Consider the following 23700-nt stretch of genomic DNA (forward strand, 5'->3'; position numbering starts at 1 on the left):
ACTCAAGTCTGTCTCAATCCAGAGCTCATGCTCTGATGTGGCATTTCAGTAAATTCAGAAATTGGAGAAAATAGTGACTTTTAATCCCACACCCTAAAGCAACTGTTAAAATTTCTGTATTTTTTGCTGGGTGTGGTGGTTTGCACCTGAAATCCCAGCTACTCAGGAGGAGAAGGAGGAGGATTTCTTGAGACCAGGAGTTCGAGAACAGCCTGGGAAACATAGCAAGGCCACTGTCTCCAAAATTTTGTAAGAAAACTTAGCCAGGTCTGGGCGTGGTAGGTCATACCTGTAATCCCAACATTTTGGGAGGCTGAAGCAGGTGGATCACTTGAGCTCAGGAGTTCAAGACCAGCCTGGGCAACATAGTGATACCTCATCTCTACAAAAAAATCAAAACACAAGCTGAGTGTGGTGATGTGCACCTGTAGCACCAGCTACTCAGGAGGCTAATGTAAGAGGATCACTTGAAATCAAGAGGTTGAGGCTGCAGCGAGCTGTGATCATGCCACTGCATTTCACCTTGGGTAACAGAGCAAGACCCTGTCTCAAAAAAAAAATAAATAAAATAAGTAAATAAATAATTAGCCAGGTGTGGTGTTGCATGCCTGTAGTCCCAGCTACTCCAGAGGATCACTCGTGCCTAGGAATTCAAGGTTACAATGAACTATGATCTCACTACTGCATTTCATTCTCAGTGACAGAGTATGACCCTGTCTCTAAAAAAATTATATATTTCTTTCTACCTGTACAACTAGATATTATAGCATAAGGCTTTAAAAATGTTATATAGTTTCACAATTATTACTGTATTATTCTTTTGAGACAGAGTCTCGCTCTGTCACCCAGGCTGGCGTGCAGTAGCGTGTTCTCAGCTCACTGTGACTTCTGCCTCCCAGCCTCAAGCTATCCTCCCACCTCAGCCTCCCAGGTAGCTGGGATTACAGGCATGTGCCAACATGCCCAGCTAATTTTTGTATTTTTGGTAGAGATGGAGTTTCACTATGGTTCCCAGGCTGGTCTTGAACTCCTGAGCTGAAGCGATCTGCCTGCCTTGGCCTCCTAAAGTGCTTTGATTACAGGGATGAGCCACTGCACCCAGCCTGGTTTGACAATTATTTAATGGCATAAAATATTTTATTAAGTGATTGGTCCATAAGTTGTTTAACTATTCCCTGTTTTTTAAAATTAGATTGCTTTTCTTTTTTTTTTTTTTTTTTTTTTTTTGCTATTATAAGTAATAGATTAGTAACTGTCTTTGTCCATGGAACTTTCCGTATGTTTTTGGGTTGTATCTGTAGGGTAGATTTTCAGATGTGGGATTACTGGGTAAAAGGGCATGACCATTTTAATGGTGCTTGGTATGTGTTGCTAAATTACTTTCTATCAACACAGTGTGTGGGAGCATTTGTTTAATTTCATCCATTCCACCAGCCGACAGTATCATGGGGAAAAAAGAGTAAGAAAAACAGAACCAGCCAACAGTATCACGGGGAAAAAAGAGTAAGAAAAACAGAACCTCTTTATGTTATTTTGCATTTCTTTTAATACAGCTAGGCTGAACATTTTTTACGTGCTTGTTTACAAGTTGTACTTTCTCTTTTGATCATTTTATGGGATCATAATGCTGGCTTTTTGGGGCCGATTTATATGGGTAAGATTTATTTGCCATATTTTTGTCAGTTATTTTCCCCAGTTTATTGTTTACCTTTTTAAAATTTTTTAAAAAACATGCAGTCATTTAACATTTTTATATAGTCGAATCGGTTCATTTTTTTCATAAGTCTTCTATGTTAGAGATCTAAGTTCTCTGCTTTTAAGGCATTTATGTTCTTCTAGTATTTCTTTCATGGATGATGTGAAAGTAAATTTAAACTGACTTTAAAAAATGCTAACCAGTTTTTCCAATATCATTTATGAGCAACTCTTATGTTTTCTAATATTTTATGATTTTCTCTTTTTATACCTCCAGCTTTTCTATTATATGATTTTTCTGGATTATTCGATTATTTATAGGAGCAATCTGTTTCTACGCCATTATCGCACTGTGATCACTTTTGTGGCTTTTTTTTGTTTTTTGTTTTTTTTTTTGAGATGGAGTTTTGCTCTGTGGCCCAGGCTGAAGTACAGTGGTGCAATCTCGTCTCACCACAACCTCTGCCTCCCAGGTTCAAGCGATTCTCCTGCCTCAGCCTCTCGAGTAGTTGGGATTATAGGTGCCCGCCACCACGCCTGGCTAAGTTTTGTATTTTTATTAGAGGTGGGGTTTTGCCATGTTGGCCAGGCTGGTCTCGGACTCCTGACCTCAGGTGATCCACGTGTTTCGGCCTCCCAAAGTGCTGGGGTTACAAGCGTGAGCCACCGCACCTAGCCTGTTGCTTTCATGATATGTAGAGAGAATGAGTTGTGTGGAGTAATACTGAGTCAGCATAAGATTCTGGTTAAGCCCATGGGCACTGGAGGCAGATTGCTCAGGCTTAACTTGTCCCTCAGTCTTATTATCTGTAAAATGGGGATAATATTAATAATAGTTTCTATTCCATAGGGTTGTTGGAATGAGGAAACAAAAGCTAAATTAAAACACACACACACTGAAAAAGTATTTGACGTAAGTAGTTGTGTAGAGAAAGTATTTGAAGCATATATAGATGACTTTATATACATGAGTATGGATTATATTACATATATACATAAAAATACATATGTATTTTTATAGAGTCAAACATGTCATTCTTTCCCTCTATGGCTTAAGACAACCTTTCATGTAATCTTGGGAGACAGGAAAGGTTGTCTTAGCCACAGAGGGAAAGAATGACACGTTTGAGTTGCATATACTTAAAAACTTGGTACATTGAAAGACAAGCATGTGGGCGAGAGAAATACATGCAGCACACCTACCACAAAGAGTACTACTCATAATAAATGATCCCAGCAATCAACTAGAAAAAACAGACACCAAAGAAAAATGGGCAAAGGTTATAAAAAAGCAATTCCTAGAAGAAGGAATATAGAAGGCCAATAAACATACAATGTTCAACCTCAATAATAGTCATAGAAATGCAAATTCAAATACTCATGACATGTCATTTCCCGTGCAACATATTGGCAAAAATGGAAAATATGAATAATGTTCCAGTGTAGAGAGAACATAGGAGGATGGGAACTGGCAATCATAACCAATGGGAACAAAAATTAGTAAAGCTTTTTTGTATGGCAAATTTATAAAATCTATCAAAAGGTAAAATATGCATACCTTTGATTTGTCTTAGAAAAACACTGTACGTTTTTAAGTAAGCATAAACAATATAAACATTTATGTTAAAAATTGTATGTTAAAAAATATAAGCTATATATTTTTATTTGTATGTACATAAAAATTCATTTAATAAAAAGCACTGGATGTGTGATATCAAACTGTTTCCTGTGTCACCTCTGGAGAGGGAAGTAAACTAAGGGCAAGGTTGCTTTTTCCTCTTGCTAGATATACTCCTGTGTTTGCATATTTCATGAGTCTGAATTTGTATATTTGTATAAAGTAAATAAACAAACAGGCATTTTTCCAGGCCCACAGGCAAGAAGATTCTTGGGAATAGGATGCTAGCTGTAGAAGCTCAAGGTTGGGAAAGTGAGTGACAGATTTGGGGAAGAACAAGCATTTGGTGGCAGTATTTAAAGATGCCTTAAAGGTCTTAACTTATGTTTTAGAAAAGGAAGCAACCCAAAAGGCATGGAGGAAAAGTTGCTTTATTGATGGACGCCGACCTCTTCCATCTCCTGTGCCTGTTTTCAGGCTTTGTGTAGTTGCATCCCCACACACGGCTCGTTGACGCCCCCGAGGCACTGTGCTCCTCACTTTCTTTTCCAACCTGTGTTCTTATCTCTGGTTTATTGATTTATTATTTATGTATTTATTTTTAGAGACAGGGTCTCTTCTGTCACCCAGGCTGGAGTGCAGTGATGAGATTATAGCTCACTGCAGCCTCAACCTCCTGTGCTCAAAAGATCTTCCCACTTCAGCCTCCTGAATAGCTGGGACTACAGGTGTGCACCACCATGCCTGGCTAATTTATTTATTTGTAGGTATAGAGACTTACTACAGGCTGTTCTTGAACTCCTGGGCTCAAGTGATCCTCCCACCTTGGCCTCTCAAAGTGCTGGGATTACAGGCGTGAACCACTGTGCCTGGCCTCTCTAGTTTAAAAAATTGTCATCCGAGGTTCAAAATAAGCCCTTCATCCATTATCCACCCAGCAGACATCCAGCACCCAGTCTGAGCTGGCAGTGTGCTAGGCCCTAGGGAGACAAGGGTGAGCAAGAGAGAACGTGCCAGCCTCCAGGGACCTACGCATGGGTTGGGGAGGAGGGACAGTAAACACTGACGAATTATATCACTGTGATGGTGGCTGCGAAGCTGCCATTGGGGGCTGTGGTGGAGAGTCACAGAGGAGGGATCCTTTCCCTGGGTGGGCAGGAGGCGCAAGGAAACTAGGGTCCTCTGAGGAGAGCCTGCATCACTCCAGTCTCTCCCATTCCATCCCTTTCTCCTCACCTCTACCGCCATGTCTTCATTCCTTTCACTGGGACCACTGTTTCCCAGATTTTAGTTCTTTAATGCCTCTTTTCATAGTTGTTGCCATTGTCAACTACCATTACTTATTACAGTTTCTAAAACTGACTTAACATTATTAATGTATCTTGAAAGGACTTAATCGCAAGTGAGAAACAATGAAAATGAAATGATGCTAAATTTAAAAGTTAGGATGATAAGTAATGAAGGCAGAACTCTTGAATGTGGTCTAGAAGGCATGCATGGGGTTGCTTTGATCACAAAGGGATGCTATTTATATGGGAGAAAGGGAATGTATCAGGATTAGATATTTAGCTGGCAGAGGGGGACTCTCTCGTCAGTGAACTCAGGGAGGACACTGTAGGAAAGAGATGACAGAAAGAGGGAGAGACTGCAGAGCATTTATTTATTTTGTTTAATTACAAGAGTGAGATAGGCCAGCAACACATTACAACCCGGGGGATCAGAGGGTCCCTCTGAGGCAGACCGCGGGAGCCACATCTGATGGCTACAGTAATGGGCCTCCTTATAACAAGAAGAGCCACAAGTGCCCAAAATAAATGGCTTGGGGCAGAGGAGCAACAAGCAGCCTACCTCGCTGCCTTTTGGGGAAGGCAGACTTGGGGAGGTTTTGCAGTGGGTAAAGAATGAGACCCTCGGGGGGAGGGTCTCGGGTTGTCTTATGTCTAGAAGCTTGAGGGACTCTCTGGGTCTCACTGATGAGGTCGGACATAGGGAAAGGAAGTCCTCCTGGCTTCACCTGTGCTGCCTGCGAGCCCTTACTGCATGGGAGGAGCCCCAGGACAAGAAGCGGTACAGCAGCTTTTGTGAACTGGCTTGGGATGCTGAGAGATTTGGGCATCCCCTTGGCCATCCTGAGGAGGGCCAGGCCCACATGATGGGATCAGTGCAGGTGGGGGTGGTCACTGGGGCCCTCCTGTGGTCCTGCTCGCTGGCCTCACCCCTGTAGCTGCAGGAACTTGAAACCCCTGCCCCACACTTGCATTCTTCTTCCTGCCCCAGTATCCCTCCTCCTTGCTTTGCTGTTCCCTGTGCCTGTGGGTTTCTCTCCCTCTTGTCATCTAGTTCGTGCTTATTATCCTGGAAGGGTCACCAAAGGGTCTTTTCCTTCCTGCTGGGTCATGTGCCCCTTGAATAAGCTCTTCTGTCACTGTGTGACTTTTTAGTAGCATTTTCCCAATTGATATCTGGTATTTTCAAGGCCATTTGATAGTTCCCTACACTGGATGGTGAGCCCCAGGTGGGGAGGGATGGTGTTTGGTTTTGTCCATCCTGTGTCCTGGTTGCCTACTGCAGTGCCTAGATACAGGAGGTGCTTCCAGAATGATTCTTGAGCAAACAAATGAATGAGACAGTCCCCAGCTGTTTGTGTAAACGAGTGAATTCCCACGACTTGTTTTGGGCCTGGTTTTTTTCCCAGTGCAGCAGAGCACAGGGAATGAAGAGGAGAGGAGGGCCTGGGGAGCGGGGATGTGGGTTGTGCGTGTGAACCATGGTAGGAAGCCTGGGTTTTATTCCAAGGGACACAGGGACCGACTGGAGGGCTTTGAGCAGAGAAGTGATGGGATCTGACCTACATTTCTAAAGGATCACTGTTGTTAGTGTGGAAAGATTAGCCAGGTAGAGGGAGAGGGCTGAGAAGAGGATGGAGGTGAATTAGAGGGGTGGTGGCATCTGGAAGATTGGGGTGGACTGGGATCTCTCCGGAATGTAGAGCCCACGGGTGCAGCGTTCTGGGTGTCAGGATCCCGTGATGTGTTTGTTGCTCTGATCCGTACTCTAACTTTTCACAGGTGAGCCATGCTGTGGCCCTGAGTTTCCCACATTACAACACACACACAGCTTTTCAATCAACAAACCTTTGCTGCCCCCAAAGCCACCCCAGGAGCCCCTGGGGCCCATGTATGCCAGTTTAGGCCACGGTGGCCCCACCTGCAGCTGGCCGGCCGTTCAGACTCCTTCTGCTGCTCCTGCTGCCTCCTTCCATCACAGATGATACTGAGTTGCCACCAGTCAAGACAGGGAAAAGGCACTCTCAAAGCCTCAGCTCTTCAACCTGCTGTTCTGGGCCTCCGCCATCCACTGCCACTCTGTTTTCCAGCGCCATTTTGCACAACTTCCACCGTGCTCGCGCGCTGTGGCCAAACAGCACTGCTCCTTGCCTGCTTTTGGGGGTGCTCCTCTTCTCACCTGGAATGCCCTCTCCTCCAGTTTTCACATGTCAACCTCCTACCCATCCTTCAGAGTTGTATTAGTCTGCTTGGTTGCTCACAACAAAGTACCACAGACTGTAGGTCTTAAACAAAAGACGTTAATTTTCTCACAGTACTGGAAGCAGACATTGGAGTAAAAATCAAGGTGTTATTTTGGGAGGCTGAGGCAGGAGAATTGCTTCATCCCAGGAGTTTGAGACCAGCCTGGGCAACACAGTGAGACCCCGTTTCTCAAAAAAGAAAAAAATTAGCCAGGCGTGGTGGTGTGCACCTTGTCCCAGCTACTCAAGAGGCTGAGGTGGGAGGATCGCTTGAGTGTTGAGTTTGAGGCTTCAGTGAGGTATGATCATGCCTCTGCTCTCCAGCCTTGGCAACAGAGCAAGACCCTGTCTCAAAAAAAAAAAAATATATATATATATATATTCACTTTGTATCTTCACATGGTTATCCCTCTGTGTGTCTGTGTCCTAATCTTTTCTTACATGAACATCAGTCATACTGGATTAGGGCCCAACCATATGACCTCATTGCACCTTGATTACCACTTTAAAGACCCTCCCTCCAAATACAGTTACATTCTGAGACATTAGGGGTTAGGGCTTCAACATAGGAAGGGGGTGGCGGGGAGGGACACAGTTCAGCCCATGACTAGAGTCTCACTCAGATGCCACTTTCCCCTCCAGCACCCACTGTGCTCACACACCATAGCTTGTTAGTGGGCTTCTTTCTAGCACTGGTTGCTGTGTCCTTTGGTGTTCATTCGTTCATTCATTCATTCATTCATCTAAAATAGTACTAAGAGACATCTAGTCCAGACTCTTGGGCTGTATTATTCTTTCTGAGTCCTGACCATACCAACTATATCTGCCACAGGTCACCTGGGACATTTAATTTTTTGTTAATTCATCAAACAGAAAATTTCTGAACACTTCTCATATGTAAGGCATTGATCCAGATGCTAGGCAGCAGGCACAGCAGAAGGGGTCTGAGTGCCGGCCAGCTGCTGGTGGGGCCACTGATTTGCCTTTGCTTTTAAATTCAAAGGTGAATCAGAGTTGGCACTTCCAGTTAGTTGGAGAGACATGATAACTGGCATATACAGTCATACAAGAGAGGACATAGACAAAATGCTTGGAATTTAGAGCAACACCAAATCACGTTTGTCTTTTTGTAGGTGTGGGGAGATGGCAGATAAGACTACAAGGGAGAACTGACATTTGATCTGGGACTTAAAGATGGGTAAGATTTGTGTAGATAGTAGGTAGCCTTTTGAGTTTAGGCTTTTTTCGCTTAGCGTAGTGCATTTGAAATACATCCTTTTTGTGTGTGTGCTATTCATTCACTTTTATTGCTGAGTTCATTCTTTCTATTGCTGAGTACTAGTCTAATGTGGGGATGCATCAGTTTATGTATCCATTCACTGTTGAGGGAGAGTTAGGTTGCTTGACTTTTGCTGTTACGAATCAAGCTGCCATGAACATTAGCGTTACAGATGTTTGTGTGAACACAGATTTTATTTCTCTTGGATAAATACTGAAGAGTGGGATTAATGGATTGTATATGTTTAATTTTTAAGAAACTTCAGCACTGCAAAGTGGCTGTACCATTTTGCATTTCTGTCAGCAATGTATTAGAGTTCCAGTTGCTCCATATCCTTGCCAGCACTTGATACTGTTTTGTTTTGTTTTTAAATTTTTAGCCATTCTAGTAGGTGTATAGTGATAGCTCTTATGGTTTCAATTTGCATTTTCTTAATGACTAATGATGTCAAGCATTTTTTCATGTGCTTATTTGCCATCCAAATATCTTCTGTGGTGAAGTTTTTATTTAAATCTTTGGTCATTTCTTATTGCCTTGTGCAGTTTATTATTATTATTTGTTATTAATATGGATATCATTTGTTATTTTTAACAAAAATAACAAAGAGGCCGGGCACTGTGGCTCATGCCTGTAATCCCAGCACTTTGGGAGGCGAGGCGGGCAGATCACCTGAGGTCAGGAGTTTGAGACCAACCTGACCAACATGGTGAAACCCTGTCTCTACTAAAAATACAAAAATTAGTCGGGCACAGTGGCGGGCATTTGTAATTCTAGCTACTTGGGAGGCTGAGGCAGGAGAATTGCTTGAACCTGGGAGGCAGAGGTTGCAGTGAGGCGAGACTGTGCCATTGCCATTGCACTCCAGCCTGGGCAACAAGGGGAAGACTCCGTCTCAATAAATAAATAAATAATAAATAAAAGTAACAAACAATAACAAAAATGGTTATTATTCAAGAATTCAAGATTCAGGTCCTTTATCAGTTTTGTGTTTTGCAGATATTTCCCTTCCAGTTGATGGCTTGTCTTTTCATTTTGTTGACAATGTCTTTTGAAGACCATAAGTTTTAAATTTTGACAATATCCCATTAATCAGGTGGGTTTTTTTGTTTTTTTATCTTAGTTATTTTATTGCTCATATTTTTGATGTTGTAACTAAGAAATTTTTGCCTTACTCGAGGTCACAACAGTTTTCTCCTGTTTCCTTCTAGAGCTTTTCTAGTTTCAGGTTTCACCTTTAGGTCAATGAGCTATCTTTAATGTGGACCAGACCTACTGGGCCCACAGGTGTGGAACCACAGAGGAATGAGACAGAGCCCTTCACTCAGGGACCGTCTGGGCAAGGGAGGTGGGGGTGGGAGTCACACAGGGAAACAGTCTTTGTCTGGTGTAAGGCCTGCTGATAAGCCTGGGTCCAGGGTGCTGTGGACACACTGTGGTGTGGAAGCAGGTCTGTACCCAGACAAGGGGCTGTGAACTGAGGTTTACCAGACAGTAGAGGGTAAGTGAAAAGCAGGAGTCCAGGCTGGGAAGCCTGTTCTGGGCTTGGAGTGGCCTTGGGCAGGCCTGGAGGTTGAATGATAGAGCTCAGCATTCCTGCAGCTGCTGGTCGTTTGCTGTGCCTGGGGTCAAAGTGCAAGACAGCTGGCAGGAGTGGGCAGAAGGGAGCAAGGGCCTGAGCACTCGGTGTGCCTTATCCTCAAACAAAGAGGAGGTGGAGGTGGCTTCATGGCATGGCTCAGGCTGTGCTCTTTGAGGGTTGGGGGTAACTGTCCCTCTTTATTTTGAAAGTCAGATATGTCTGCGTCATAAAGGGCACATCCATAGGGGGCAGCGGAAGTGCTGTTACATAACTGTTTCTGTCCCCTACGCTGGAAACAGATCGCACAGCAGTTGCTGTACTTGCTGTTCCTTGTAGACTTACTCCTGTGCAAGGAACGTGTAATGACAAGGTAATCCCAGGAGCAGCCTGCAAAATTATCCCTTGTATTTGTGGTTCCTGTGTATATTTAAAACACAATGCTAGAAGCGATTGATGCTGACGAAGGATAGGGCATATTCCAGGCACTGAATAAATTAACCCTGCAAAGCACAGCAGTTGCTTTCATTAGCCAGCTGGCACTGCAGGAATATTGCTAAAGCCTGTGGGTTAAAAAAGAAAATCTCAGGAATGAGAGAACAAAAAAGCAATCAGCCACATTCAGTGATTTAACTTAATCTGGCAACAATAAGGAAATTCAGAACTCACGGTGCTCTGAGCAATGGCAGACTCCACGCTGCATGTGCGAGTGGATGGACGTTCCCTGTTCAGCGGAGAGGATATCCACCACAACTCTGGGTACCCACGGCGGGATGCAGATGTGAGTTAGGACCATGCGGCGATCATCCAAGTTTTGTTCCTGCATCCTCTGCAACTAGAGAAGTTCCAGCAAAGTTCTGTGTTCCCCTTCTTTCTTCCTGATGTCCCCAAGGAGTGAATCAAATGAATAGGCCTAGCTAATGTGCCGTCTCTCCGTTCTCTACCTGGCCAGGCACTTTCTGGGATGGCTGCTGCCATCATGTCCATGACACTGAAGGCCTCTGCTGCCTGCAGTCCCACTGCTGCCTCTGCCGCCCTGGGCACCACTGCTGCCATGTTGCCCTGTGGCTGTGAGGCGCCATAGTGCCAAGCCTTCAGCACGCCCCAGAAGCCATGATGAGTATGCTGGAGGCCTCAGAATTCCTTGGGGAAGTAGCTCTTTCCATGTTGCCTTGATGGCCCTATTCCCACCTCCTGTCTCTCCCCCTAGGTCAAGCGTTATCCCAGGAGACCCTTTACTTCCACAGACAGACAGACAGACAGACAGACTGCCAGGGACCCTCCTCAGCCAGCCTCTTCACATGCCGAGGCCACAGCACTCAGTGTGGTTGGGTCCAGTTGAGACCCTGCTGCTCATGACTTAAGGCTTCTGTGCATTGAATTAAGCCACTAGGGGACTTACGACATCACCCTCTGGCTTCTCTTGTTGGGTGCCATACAGCCAGTGTGTGTCACCAGGGGCATGTGGCATGTGTAGCCTGCCTCTCCTGAGTTTGCAGAGCTGGGCTGGCTCCTCCTTGATTTTGTCTTCCTCTGGTCAGCAGACCAGAGTGGCTGAAGTATAGTGAGCAGAGGGAGGGGCAGTGGACGTGGTGAGGGGCCAGATCTCTCCATCCATGGGTGGGGGCTCTCACTATGGAGGGTCCCTTTTTTGCATCTGTGCTCAGCAATGCTGGGGAAGAGGGTTTGTCCCCTTCCTCCCAGGTCCTCATCGTTCAAATGCACAGAAGCATGTTGGTAGAGCACACAGAGGTTTTGCTGGGTGGGTGGGTGGGGCAGCATGCCCTGCAGTTCTTGCATTGTTTCTAGAGGAAATAGAACAGAATGAAACAGAACTGGCCTGCCTGTTGCCTGAGAAGGTGTTCCCCTGACATCACAGGGCTGTGCCCATATCCCCACTTGGCTTAGGGGCCCCTAAGTTAGGAACAAAGAAGCAGAAAAGGTTGGATAAAAGATAAGGTACGCAGACTTGATACTTTTAAATTATCAGGTTCCTAAGTCTATGGTTACCATCAGTTCACACTTTACAAAGCATTTACTAACATAAATTCATTTATTATGTTTTTGTGAAGATGCCTGGTTAAATCTGAAGCCATAGAAATGTAAAGTGTTGTTTACTATTTCTGTGAAACTAGGGTATAAACCAAAAGTTTTAAAAGCCATCCCTCAGGATAAATTTAGGAACTATTTCTCAGGCATGGCTGTGAGTTAACAAGATTAAGTTTTCTAACACTGATGCTTACACATCAACATGAATGTTTTCAAGGTAGTAGTGCCAGAAGGCTCTATATTCATATCCATGGGGCTCTCATCCTGAAAGCAGTCTGGGGACTTTATTTTTTTTTTTCAACCATTTAGAGATATTTATAAGTATTATGGGAGAAGGATTGTCATTGCCTTCCAGTTCTCTTTTGTGCTTGCCCGTTAATTCAACACTTATTTAGTGAGTGGCTCCTGCCTGCTGGGACCTGTGTACCTTTGTAGGAGCTCCCTGGCTGGTGGGGCAGGGCCAGGGAGACACCCATATGCATGTCTTCAGTGAAAGCCAGAATCTAAGTATTCATTAACTAATACTTGTTGAGCACCTATTATGTGCCAGGAACACAATGGTGAACAAGGGAGGTAAGGCCCTACTATCACGGACCTTCCCTAGTAGCACAGGAAGGCAGATAACCCATGACAGATAATCAGTGGCAGATAATCGATGGCAGTGAGAGTCTTCATTTGGTGATAAAAGCTCTGAAGAAATAAACCGGGGCTATTTGGTGGGGTGGGAGAGCTACTCTAGAGAGTGCAAGAAAGACGCTCCTAGAGGAAGTACCTTGGAGCAGAGACTGACCGAGGAGAAAGGAGCCCACTGTGTGAGGAGCTGGGGAACATTCTGGGCAGAGGGAACAGCAGGGGCAGAGCTTTTCCTTGGGAACTAGCTGCACATGCTCGGGGAGCTGGGAGCGGCCCACGTGAAGCATAGTGAGCAGGGGAGAGTGATCAGAGCCAGGCGAGGAGGTGGGCAGGGCCAGAAAGCCTAGGAGCTTGGGGTTGGGACAAAGACCTTGGGCTTTCACTCCCAATGCAGTGAGAAGCCACTGGGGGGTTCTGTGTAGGGAGTGATGTGATCTGATTTTTGTGTATGTGTCTTAATTTTGAAACTCTAATTTTAGTGAAAAAAAGTCACATAACATGAAATTTACCATCTTAACCATTTTTAAGTGGACAGTTCATGATTTGTGTTTTGAAAAGACTCCTGTGGCTGCTGAATGGGCATTAAGTGGTGGGCAAGAAGGGGCAGGAGCAGAGGCCAAGAGCCGGTGAGGGGAGGCTGCAGCACCTGGGTGAGAGGCAGGGCTTGGCCCAAGGGGTGGGCAGTGGTCACAGACCTAGGAGTTCCAGAAGAGAGATGATTTTCTGGAGGTTTAGAGGTGGGAGTATCAGAAAGGTTTTTGCAAGAAAGTCTTGATTGGCATAAGCCTAAAAGGAGGGGATAAAACATTCATACACGGAGGCCCTCAGATTGGTGAATACCCCAAGATGAGAACCGCAAGTTTCATCGGAAGTGCAGAGAAGAGTCCTGTTTGGCTACGCTGCAGGGTAAGGGGTCAGTGTGGCTCAGCCGAGCTCAGGCAAGCCGTCATTTAATTTGGTGGATGCTATTGTCTGAATGTTGATGTACCCCTCAAAATTTATCTGTTGGAACCCAAAACCCCATGTGATAGGATTAAGAGGTGGGGCCTTTGGGAGGTAGGCCATGAGGGCTCCACCCTCATGAATGGGATTGTGCTTGTGCAAAACAGGCTCGAGGAGCTCCCTTGCCTCTTCTGCCATGTGAGGCGCAGCAAGAAGGCACCATCTGTGCAGCAGAGTGAGCCCTCACCAGACACTGAATCTGCTGGTGCCTTACCTTGGACTTCCCAGCCTCCAAAATTGTAAACAATGAGTTTGCCTTGTTTATAAATTACCCAGTCTACGTTTTTTTCATTGTAGGAGCCCATATGGACTCAGATGGTGTGTAAGGGGAGCAGTAGGCCAGGGTTAGGCACACAGCCTGAAGTGGCATTGCTGAGGGTCCCGTTGGGGGAGTTAGCAAACTCCTTGACATTTCCTTGTTGCTGAACTATAAAATGGGGATGACAGCAGCTACCTCACAGGGTAGTCAGAAACATGAAAGAAGACGAAGGAAAATGATGAACATGGTGCCGGGCTCTTAGTTGGTGTTGCTAAATGTTAGCTTAAAAATACAGTAAAATGGGCTGAGTGCAGTGGCTCATGCCAGTAATCCCAGCACTTTGGGAGGCTTGAGGCAAGAGGATCACTTGAGCCCACGAATTTGAGACCAGCCTAGGCAACAAGGTGAGATTTCGCCTCTAAAAAAAAAAAAAAAAAAAAAAAAAATTAGCCAGGTGTGGTGACACATCTGTTGTCCCAGCTACTTGGGAGGCTGAGGCAGGAGGATCCCTTAAGCCCAGGAGGTCGAGGCTGTAGTGAATTGTGATCATGCCACAGCACTCCAGCTTGGGCAATGGAGTAAGACCCCATCTCTAACAAAATAAATGAGTAAATAAGATAAAATGCAGGATTTTGAGCAGAAAATGACTGACCCCAGCTGAATTTTCAGAAATCTGTCTTGAATATGTGGAATGGATGAGCCCAGGAGGGCCTTAATGCCAATCTGTGCTGGAGAAAAAGGCAGGGCTCCTACAGGAAACGTTGCAGGCATCTGATCTGCTGGCCTGGACAGCCGTGAATTTGAGAAATGGGAGCCCTAGAGAGGAGTCCAAGATGACTGAGGTTTTGAGTCTGGAAGAGCAAGAGAAAGGCTGTGCCGATGACAGAAATAGGGAAGTCAGGGCTGAAGCTGGTTATTCAGGGTTTGTTCTGTGCCCCAGGCTGAGGCTGGCTGTACACAGGCAGATGCCAGGAGGCTGCCCCTGGGAAGGGCTTACCAACAAGGAGGGGCATACTTACGAGACCCTCTCAGACTAGGAGAAGATTTTCTGGAGGGGAGAGACTTGAGCACACTTTGGAAGGTGGTGTTGAAGTTAGCCGGGCCATGGAAGCTGGTCAGGCATCCTGGGCCTCCTCTTTGCCACGCCACATCTCTTTCTTCTTCCTCCAGCTCTGTGCCAGCACAGGCAAACATAGACACTGTACCCATGCACCATGCCTTCTCTGAGCCTGTGGGCAGCACTGGCTGTCAGGTTGGAGGGAGGGAGAGGATGTGTATGAGGTGTTTCCTAGCTCTGGGGTGCTGCACTTTCCCTTTTGCTTCTCCCTTTCGTTACAAGCCCTGCCCACACCTTTGTAAACACTTCCTTTCTCAGCTCACCTCAGTTTCCCAGCTGGCATCCCAGGCAGAGGCAGTTGCATGTGCAAAGGCCTGAAGCCAGGACTTGATAAATATGGCTCAAGATGCTGCAGCCTAGATAGATATGAAAGTCTCTGGTTCCCTCCTATACTGTAGTTTTTATTCTGTTTACTTTGCACTAGACCATTTTACACTATTCCTAAAAAAAGGGCTCTTATTTTATTTCCATCTCCTTTTCCTACGGCCTTGGCTCATTCACTTTAATCCTTTGATGTGAAGCCATGTTATAGGTAAGGGAATAACTACTTATTAGTGGTCATTTAGCTCTTTGGGATGCTGGTTGCTTGAGGCAGCTCTGGAGACAGAAGGACGTCACAGACCAACAATGATTCTGAGCTCTTGGTCTCAATATAGCTGCCAGATTATAGCCTCTCTCTTTGGTCTGCATTTCATATTTGGGACCTGCCTCGGCCTCTGTTTCTTATTCCAGATTATACCCTATTCCTTATGGGTCTCCATATTATACCCTATTCCTTATGGGTCTCCAGATTACACCCTATTCTTTATGGGTCTCCACCTTCTGGCAGGAGTCCATAGTTTCTTACTCCACTATCAAAGTTTGTTTTCAGGTTTGAGGTAGTGTGATTAGTGATGTACAGATGTTCTTTTCCATTTAGTTTTTTCACTTCTTTTTTTCCAGTGACTTCTGCTGATGGAATCAGTGAATTTTAGTTTGGAATTTTTCTTCTGATGCTGTATGGAAATCTGTTCTTTTCCTTATTTACCGGGAAGGAATCTGAGGCTATTGGGATGATTTTTCATCTCAAGACTGTGGGAAATAATCAGCTTTGAAGCATTTCCTGTGGCCATTTGCTGAAGTCTGGGATTCCGTCAGCTGCGCCCCAACCAGATTTTCAGTGTTAATGTTTCCATGTTAGGTGGTGAGGCTAACCAGATATGTCATGTGCTGGCTGGTCTAGGAGCCAGTGTCCAAGGGCTCTCATTCTTCCTCTGGAAGTCTCTCCACCGCGGCACTGCTGACATTGTAGACCAGATGCTTCCTTGTTGTAGGGCTTCCCTTTGGGTTACAGATGTCTAGCAGCATCTCTGGGCTCTGTCCAGTAGCACCCCAAGTTTTGACACCATAAATGCCTCTGCACATTGCCATGTGCCCCTTGGGCTTAGAACTACTACTGTAGAAGAGGTCAGGAGCAAATTCCACCCATGTTCCAAAAAGCTCCAGCTCAGTATTTTCAACGTGTGGTTCACTTACGTTCTATTTCCTGCTGAGTCCCCTGGCAATTGAGCTATGTGCACATTCTTATTTTGTTGGTTCTCAGACTTGAATGCTTTGGCCTCTTCCGCTTCCCAGTGCTTATTGTGCTTGTAGCCGAGCCCTGAATGCCCTCTCCCACTCCCGGAGACTCGTCATTATTTTCTGATCGTCCAGAATGGTTTCCCAATCGCCTTTCTATTTCTTGCCTTAAAAGGATAAGAAGCTGAGGCCCGAGATAACCCCTCCAACGCAGGCTCCGAAGGCAGCGATTTAGTGGTGGAACAGCGTGTTTTCAGGGAGCAGGAGACATGTGTGGACTCTGACTTTTCCTGTTGCCCAGCACCTAATTGTGTTCCTTAAATAGCGGTTCCCTCTCTCCTCCTTTTCTCCCTCCCTCCTTTCTCTTCTACTTTACACTGTGAAATTTAAGAGTTGCAGTTTAAGTCCTACACTATTCTGGAGAGGAGAGAAACTTGCTAAGAAAATAAAATGTTTGACAAATTTAAAGAAAACACCCCTGGAACGACATCCCCCACCCCACCATGGGTGTGGGGTCCTAGATTTAACTGTAATTCCTTGATCGATGTGATCCTTTGTGGTGTTCATGAGGATTTTAGGAAATCATGAGATTAATAATAGAAACCTTTTTTTCACTGTCTTGTACTTGGCTGGAGCCTGTTTATTTTGTATGACTAATTCACATCCATAAGAAAACGATTACTCAGCTAGCATTCCCACCTGTGTTTATCTTTCAGCAGCCAGGATTTGTTAAGCCCTGGGCAATTTTAATTGCGTGAAGTGTCTTCCCTGCAGGTGTGTTTCCCTCGCTTCTTTCTCTCTTTCACATTTCCAAGTGAAAATAGTCTTCTCTGTGCAGAAGAGTGTGTTCCTTGGATCTGATATGTCTGTCTGCCTCCTGCCCTGAACACACATTTAATTGACCCATCACTGTGTGCTGCTGAGTCAGAAGGCAGAGCAGCGCTCCGTTGAACACCATCAACAGTTTTTGTCGAGAGGGCGGCTCATAGTTGTCAACAGCCTTCTGTGTGCCTGGCACCTGATGGACTTGTTCTCCTTTCATCTTTACAGTTTTATGAAGTTGGCACTGATAACTCCATCTTATTGGGTGAAGATGTAGAGAATCATGTTCAAAAAGCATGGCTGAGTTCACAATGTCAACAATGGAGCTGAATTTGGACCAGGTGCATTTGATCTATAGCCTTGGTGCTCTCCAGGGAGCAAAGATTATTCAGAGAGGCCATCCGTCCCTGGTGTTGAGGCGTGTAGGTTTTGGAACCAATTTAAACTGGATCTGAATGTTGGCTCCAAGATAAACTCTGAGATTTGGGCAAGTTGCTTAACCTCCCTTGGGGAAATGAAGTTTCCCCACCTGTGAAATGGATATGTCTTAGTCTGTTCAGGCTGCTATAAGAGAAATACCATAAACTGGGTGGCTTATAAACAACAGAAATTTATTGCTCACAGTTCTGGAGGCTGCATAGTCTAAGATCAAGGTGCCACTAGATTTGGTGTCTGGCAAGGGCCTGCTGTCTGTTTCATAGATGGAGTCCTTTTGCAGTGCCCTCACTCAGTGGAAGGGGCAAACAAGCTCCCTCAGGCACTAATTGCATTGATGAGGGCTCTGCCTCCCAGATGCCCTACCTCCTAATACCACAATGGGGGTTAGGTTCCAACATGTACATTCTGGGAGAACATTCAGATCACAGCAGGAGGTGACCCTTACCTCGTAGGGTTACTGAGCTATTTACATAGAGCATTTAGCAGTGCTTTGCCAGGCTCAGAATGAAATAAGATAGCTGCTCTCAGCTCATGACAGCGTTTATGTAAATGAACTGGCTTCAGAGAGCCAGGCTGAGGGGCTGGGATGACAGGAGGGTAATAGAAATGGTGGGAAGTGGATTGGGAGGAACCTGAAGAAACTTGGAGTGGGCCTAGGGGTGCACCTGCTCCCCTTCTAGTAGGAGTCTTTCCTGCAAGTGGACGGAGGGCACCATATTGTGGGGTTTTTTTTTTTTTTTTTTTTTTTGGAGACGGATTCTCCCTCTGTCACCCAGGCTGGAGTGCAGTAACTCAGTCTTGGTTCACTACAACCTCTGCCGCCTGGGTTCAAGCGATTCTCATGCCTCAGCTCCCCAAGTAGCTGGGGCTACAGGTGTGTGTCACCACGTCCAGCTAATTTTTTGTATTTTTAGTGAGACACGGTCTCACCATGTTGTCCAGGCTGGTCTCGAACTCCTGAGCGCAGGCAATCCACCCACCTTGGCCTCCTAAAGTGCTAGGATTACAGGCGTGAGCCACTCCCAGCCTATATTGTGTATTTTAAATTTGAGAAGGAGATGGGATTTGAGGAGCAGTGTATGGCTGATGGGTGGGTACAAAATGGAAGGCCTCGCCCAGGAAAACAATGATGGGAATGAAGCCGAAGATGCTCAGGAAAGGGAGTGTGGGCAGCAGGAGGGGGACGGATGAGGAGCATTTTCTGGGTGCAGTCATGTGGAAATAGTTGGGTTGAATTCAGAGGGTCCAAGAGAATAGGGAAAGAGGCCTGCTGCAACAAACATGGGCCTGGACGGTGCTGCCTCAGAGTCGCCACCCACCAACCCTGGAAAGGAGGCTGCATGTTCATCAGGGGCACCATCCACAGGATCGACGCATTTGTTGCCAGAGATTAAGAGAGAAGTTTAGATCTTTGAATTTTGACTGAGGTGGCTTTTCCTTCTTCTCTTTAACCAAGGACTTAGACTCCTGAAATGTTGGGGAAAAGGTTGACAGGGAAAACATCCACCCTCTTCCTGCTGTTTTTCATCTCTCTATTTTTCTCTTTTGTGGTGGAGGTGGGCAATAAATAAAAGGCATTTCATTTCAGGGGTAACCTGGGCAGATTTTGGAAAATGTAGACAGATTGCAAAATCATCCTATGTTTTCATAAAGTAAGCCCTGTAATATCCAGTCCTTTATTTATTTTTTTTATTTAGAGAGAGGGTTTCACTCTGTCACCCTCCCGAGTAGCTGGGACTACAGGTGTGCACCACCATGCCTGGCTAATTTTTGTACTTTTTGTAGAGACAGAGTCTTGCTATGTTGCCCGGGCTGGTCTCAAACTCCTGGACTCAAGTGATCCTCCCACTTTGGCCTCCCAAAATATTGGAATTACAGGCATGAGCCACTGTGCCTGTCCTGTAATAGTCATTTCTAAGTAATTCTAATCATAACATAAAAGGGTGTCTTGATTAAACAGATACTTTATTAAGTCATCTCCATGAGTCAGACTGACAGGTTGCTGGTTGATTCTGCAGTAATTGGTAAAATTCATCAGTAATTCTCTTCAAGAGTCACTCCGGCTCTGTTCATTCATTTTATATTGGGAGGAGGTCCTCATGAAATTAGTTACCGTATAGGTCTCAACCTATGCATTCTTTCATTGTTGCTGTGGAAACCAGCAATAAAAATCGTGGGTTGAAGAAGAAAAATAATCAGTGCCGAACATCTGTAAAATACACGATAATTAAGTTGCTTTTTGTAATCCAGAATTTTAAAAAAATCATCATACTTGGAACAAAGCTGAGACTCATAAGGTTCTGAACTAATTATGTAACTGAATCATTAATAGTTTCCCTTGGAAACACTATGGAAAACAAATTACGCCACCTTTAAAGGAGTGTTTCCACCGGTAGCAGCATTCACAGAGCCACTGCCATCAGCTCTGCAGTGTGAGCTCAGTCAGGTGCATGCCTGGACACACGCCACCAGCTAGTCACTGTTTCAATAGGGTCGGGAACTAGATGGCCTCGCAGAGAGACATTGTCAGGAGAAACGAGGTCGCAGACTGAGCAGGATGCTGCCTGTGGTTCTTCTCGTGGCTGGCTAACGGGCCGTGAGGGGAGAGGCAGCCAGGGACGCTAGCACTGGCCGCCATCCCCTGGGGGCAGTTAATGAGACCTGCCCCCCCCGTGCACTGTGAGAGTGGCAGTTAGAAGTGGTTGTCACTTGTGGGTGTTTTGTAAAGTGCATTTCTGATGTTCTTTGAAAGGACAGAACATCATGGATTTGATGCCCTGTGTCACACCCTGAGTCCATGGGGATGGGCGGAGTCAGGGTTGGGGCTGGAAGAGAACTGAGAGGGCATTTAATCCAGTCCTGTTATGTTATTGACAGAAGAAACAGAGGCTCTGAGAGGGTGAGGGATGGGCCAGGCCGCTCCTCGTGCAGGAATCACAGTGCCAGTCCCTGCTGGCCAGTCTTGGGCTGCCTTCCACATCTCTGTGTGGATTTTCCCCTGATGTCTTCAGCTTCATCTTGCTGGTTTGAGCAATTTTCCTTTCATAAAATATTGTAGTTAGGGCAGTCACTCTGCCCAACGGTGTTGGGTCTGACCAGTTAAAATATGCTTCATTAATTTTTTATGATACCCATTTTTATCCAAAAGAAGAAAAAAGTCATTTTGTGCTTCTGTGAATTCTTTCAAGTAATTCATTTATGTTTATTTTAAAAATAAGTATATTGTTCTTTTGTCAACCCTAAAGCCACAAAGCTTATGGGCATTTTATTTGTTGACTCTGGCTGACCTGTTTTATCTGGGTATGAGACAGATACATAGTGTATGGGTATTTGGTGGAATGCTGTGTCAGGTCATTCTGCTGAAAAGTGATGTCAGGACATCAGTAATGTGGATATGTTTCAGTATGGTAAAAGCTGTTATGGAGTTGTAAAAATTAGCCTAGTATAAAGCCTATAAACCCATCTTAGGAATATTCTATTTCCAGCCAAATCATAGGCGCTCCTGCTCTATGATAGTCCATGGTGACGTGGTGTGTGGGGTAAAGTGTGATGATGTCATGCAGCAGGTTCAAGTGATGGAGACATGTTTTTCTTTTCTGCTCTTTCGCAGGACAGACCCACGAAGTCAAACATGCGGAGTGCAGCCAAGCCCTGGAGCCCAGCCATCAGAGCAGGGGGCCACGGCCCAGACCGGGTGCGGCCTCTGCCTGCAGCCTCTTCGGGCATGAAGAGTTCTAAGTCTTCAACTTCCTTGGCTTTTGAGTCCCGACTCAGCAGGGTATGGATCAAAATGCACAGGGCCAGGCAGAGCGCCTGGATACCCTGGGTTGGGAGACTGAAGAGGGCAGTAAGCAAACCAGTGGCCTCTCGGGGCAGGGAAGGAGGCTCCCAAGGAGGGGTCTCAGGAGGACCAGCATGCCTGGACATGAAGGAATGGAGCTAGCGGGTGGGACTGGGGGCCCTCTGGGGTCCAGAAAGGTCTGCAAAGTGTTTGACACAGTAATTAAGGTCCTCTGCCCTGGGTTGCATGGACGTCCCGGCAGTTTTGCCCCAAGCACCGCCCTGGATAGGGGTCGAGGTCATGCACGATCTTTGCAGCCCCCCACAATCCAGTTGTAGTTCTTCAAGCCCCTCTTGCTGGACCCCACAGCAGCATGGATGCTGTTGGTTATGCCCTTCATCAGGGAGTGCGTTCTCCTCTGGTTTTCTCCTCCCCCCATCCCTTTGGTCTCTAAGGTTGGGTGGGCCCATGCCACATTCCTAGACTCATCTCTTTTCTAGCTGCATTCATTTCTTTCCATGAGAGGCTCTCACCGTGCAACACCTAGCGCCTCCTTAGCTGCCCTGAGATGAATTCATAGACAGTAGCACGTACCTCATGCAATACTTTAGAAAAATCAATATGATCTTCTAATTCAAAAGGGAAGTATTAGCATGCATTTCCATCTGCACAGCTGTGCTAAAGGCCTTGAGATGCTCCTTAAAGCACCATAGGCGTGACAGCTACAATGCAGATGGATTTGAGATGCAGTCTGATTTGAGTTGTGTCGATGACTCACCTACGGTGAAGGCTGCTGCAGAAGGAGTGACGGGATTGTTTTGAAATAGCAGACACTCTTGGTGAAGTTCTGAACCAAGCATGGTGCCGGCTGCCTTTGTTTTAGTAGTTTTGGAAAATTCAGGGTACCTTAGAGCTAGGCAAGGGGCACATTGTTTTTATGAGTCAAATGGAGGGAGGCTCTAGGCTCAGATAATAATAAAAGGTGTTCCACCTGTGTCAGTGCCTGCGGAATATGTGAAAAGCATGTGGGTTGTGGAGCAGTTCTTTGTGTAAGATTGTCATGAGCATTTTAGGACATCTGAATTTCCTGTCCTCCTACCCGTTAAATATTAGTAACACATCCAGTCATGGTGACAACCAAAAATGTGCCCTCAGATTTTCAGCACATCCCCTGAGGGACAGCCCTGTCTCCATCGAGAACCACTGTTCCAGGTGACGGGTCCATTTTCATGGCTTTTAACACTCTAAGTGGATAACGTCCAAATTTGCATCTCCAGCTGGGACCCCTCTAACTGCCTTTGTGACATCACCCTTGGATGTCCAAAAGCCCCCTCCAATGTAACATGTCCAAAACTGAATCTCAATGCCTGCCTCTCCATCTCTCTCACCACCCCCTAACCTGCTCCCCCGAATCTTCCCGTTTATGTAAACAGCAACTCCATCTTTTTGGTTGCTCAGGCCACAGCCAGTGGCATCACCCTTAAACTCTCCTTTTCTCATGTCTCACAGTCCATCAGTGAAATGCCATCACTTCTCTACCTTAAAAATATGTGTCAACTCCAGCCAATTCCCACCGCCTCCCCTGTGACCAGTTGGGTCATGCCCCCACCTTTCTGTGCCCTGGTCCTGGTCCTTGGAACACCTGAGTCATGTCACTTCTCTGCGTCAACCCTCTAGTGGCTCTCCCCATTCACTCAGAGTGAAAAGCAGAGTCCTTGAAATGGCCAGCGATGCCCTCAGGGCCCAACCCTGTCCCCTCCCTCTCAGATGTGGTCTCGCTCCTCTGTGCCCTGGCTGCTGGAGCTCCAGCCACACGTTCTGATGGTGTCTGGTGACAGCTGTCCCTCGGATTGCCAGGCGCACTCCTGCGGCAGTGTGTTTGTGTTTGCTGCTCCCTCTGCCTGGAAAGCACCTGGTGCCTCTATAGGAAGTGCCTTTGACCTCCATCCTCCTCTTCCTGCTTCCTTGTTTTCCTTCTCTGCTCTTGGTGCCATTGCACACACCTGCTTGTTTATGGCCTGTCTTCTCATGGCTGGAAAGTAAGCCCCCGGGGGCAGGGACTGTATGCTTCTTTTTTGTCGTCAGCTCTGTCCCTAGGGCTTAGAAGAGTACCTGCTACCTGGTAGGCACTCAGTATTTATTGAATGATGAGCACACCTGTTTTCTGGCAGTCTGATGGAACAGGAGGAGCTTGGGGGCGTGGGGCTGGCCTGAGTTGGAATCCTGGCTCTGCCACTTCCCCACTGTGAAGCTGCAGGCAAGCTGTGTAGCTGCCCTGAGCTTGTGCTTCCTTGTCTTTCAGATGAAGGTAACACCTTCTTTGCCATAAGGAGTAAATGTGGGTA

At 46.1% G+C, this 23700-nt stretch overlaps 1 protein-coding gene across 5 annotated transcripts in view; it reads left to right on the plus strand.

The window, feature by feature from the left end:
• Positions 1–23700, plus strand: part of SPECC1 (sperm antigen with calponin homology and coiled-coil domains 1) — a 299046-nt gene that overhangs the window by 59235 nt on the left and 216111 nt on the right. For 4 of the 5 annotated variants that reach the window (XM_063656241.1, XM_054458486.2, XM_054458481.2 and 1 more), the window contains one exon: positions 21185–21352. In XM_063656241.1, the coding sequence (XP_063512311.1) occupies positions 21206–21352 (147 nt within the window). In that variant the 5' untranslated portion in view covers positions 21185–21205. Of the gene's footprint in view, positions 1–10003; positions 10071–21184; positions 21353–23700 lie in introns of those variants that run through there. The other variant, XM_054458487.1, reaches the window with a different exon arrangement.

This window comes from Pongo pygmaeus, chromosome 19 (genome assembly GCF_028885625.2).
Source record: "Pongo pygmaeus isolate AG05252 chromosome 19, NHGRI_mPonPyg2-v2.0_pri, whole genome shotgun sequence".
In the NCBI taxonomy this organism is placed as follows: domain Eukaryota; kingdom Metazoa; phylum Chordata; class Mammalia; order Primates; family Hominidae; genus Pongo; species Pongo pygmaeus.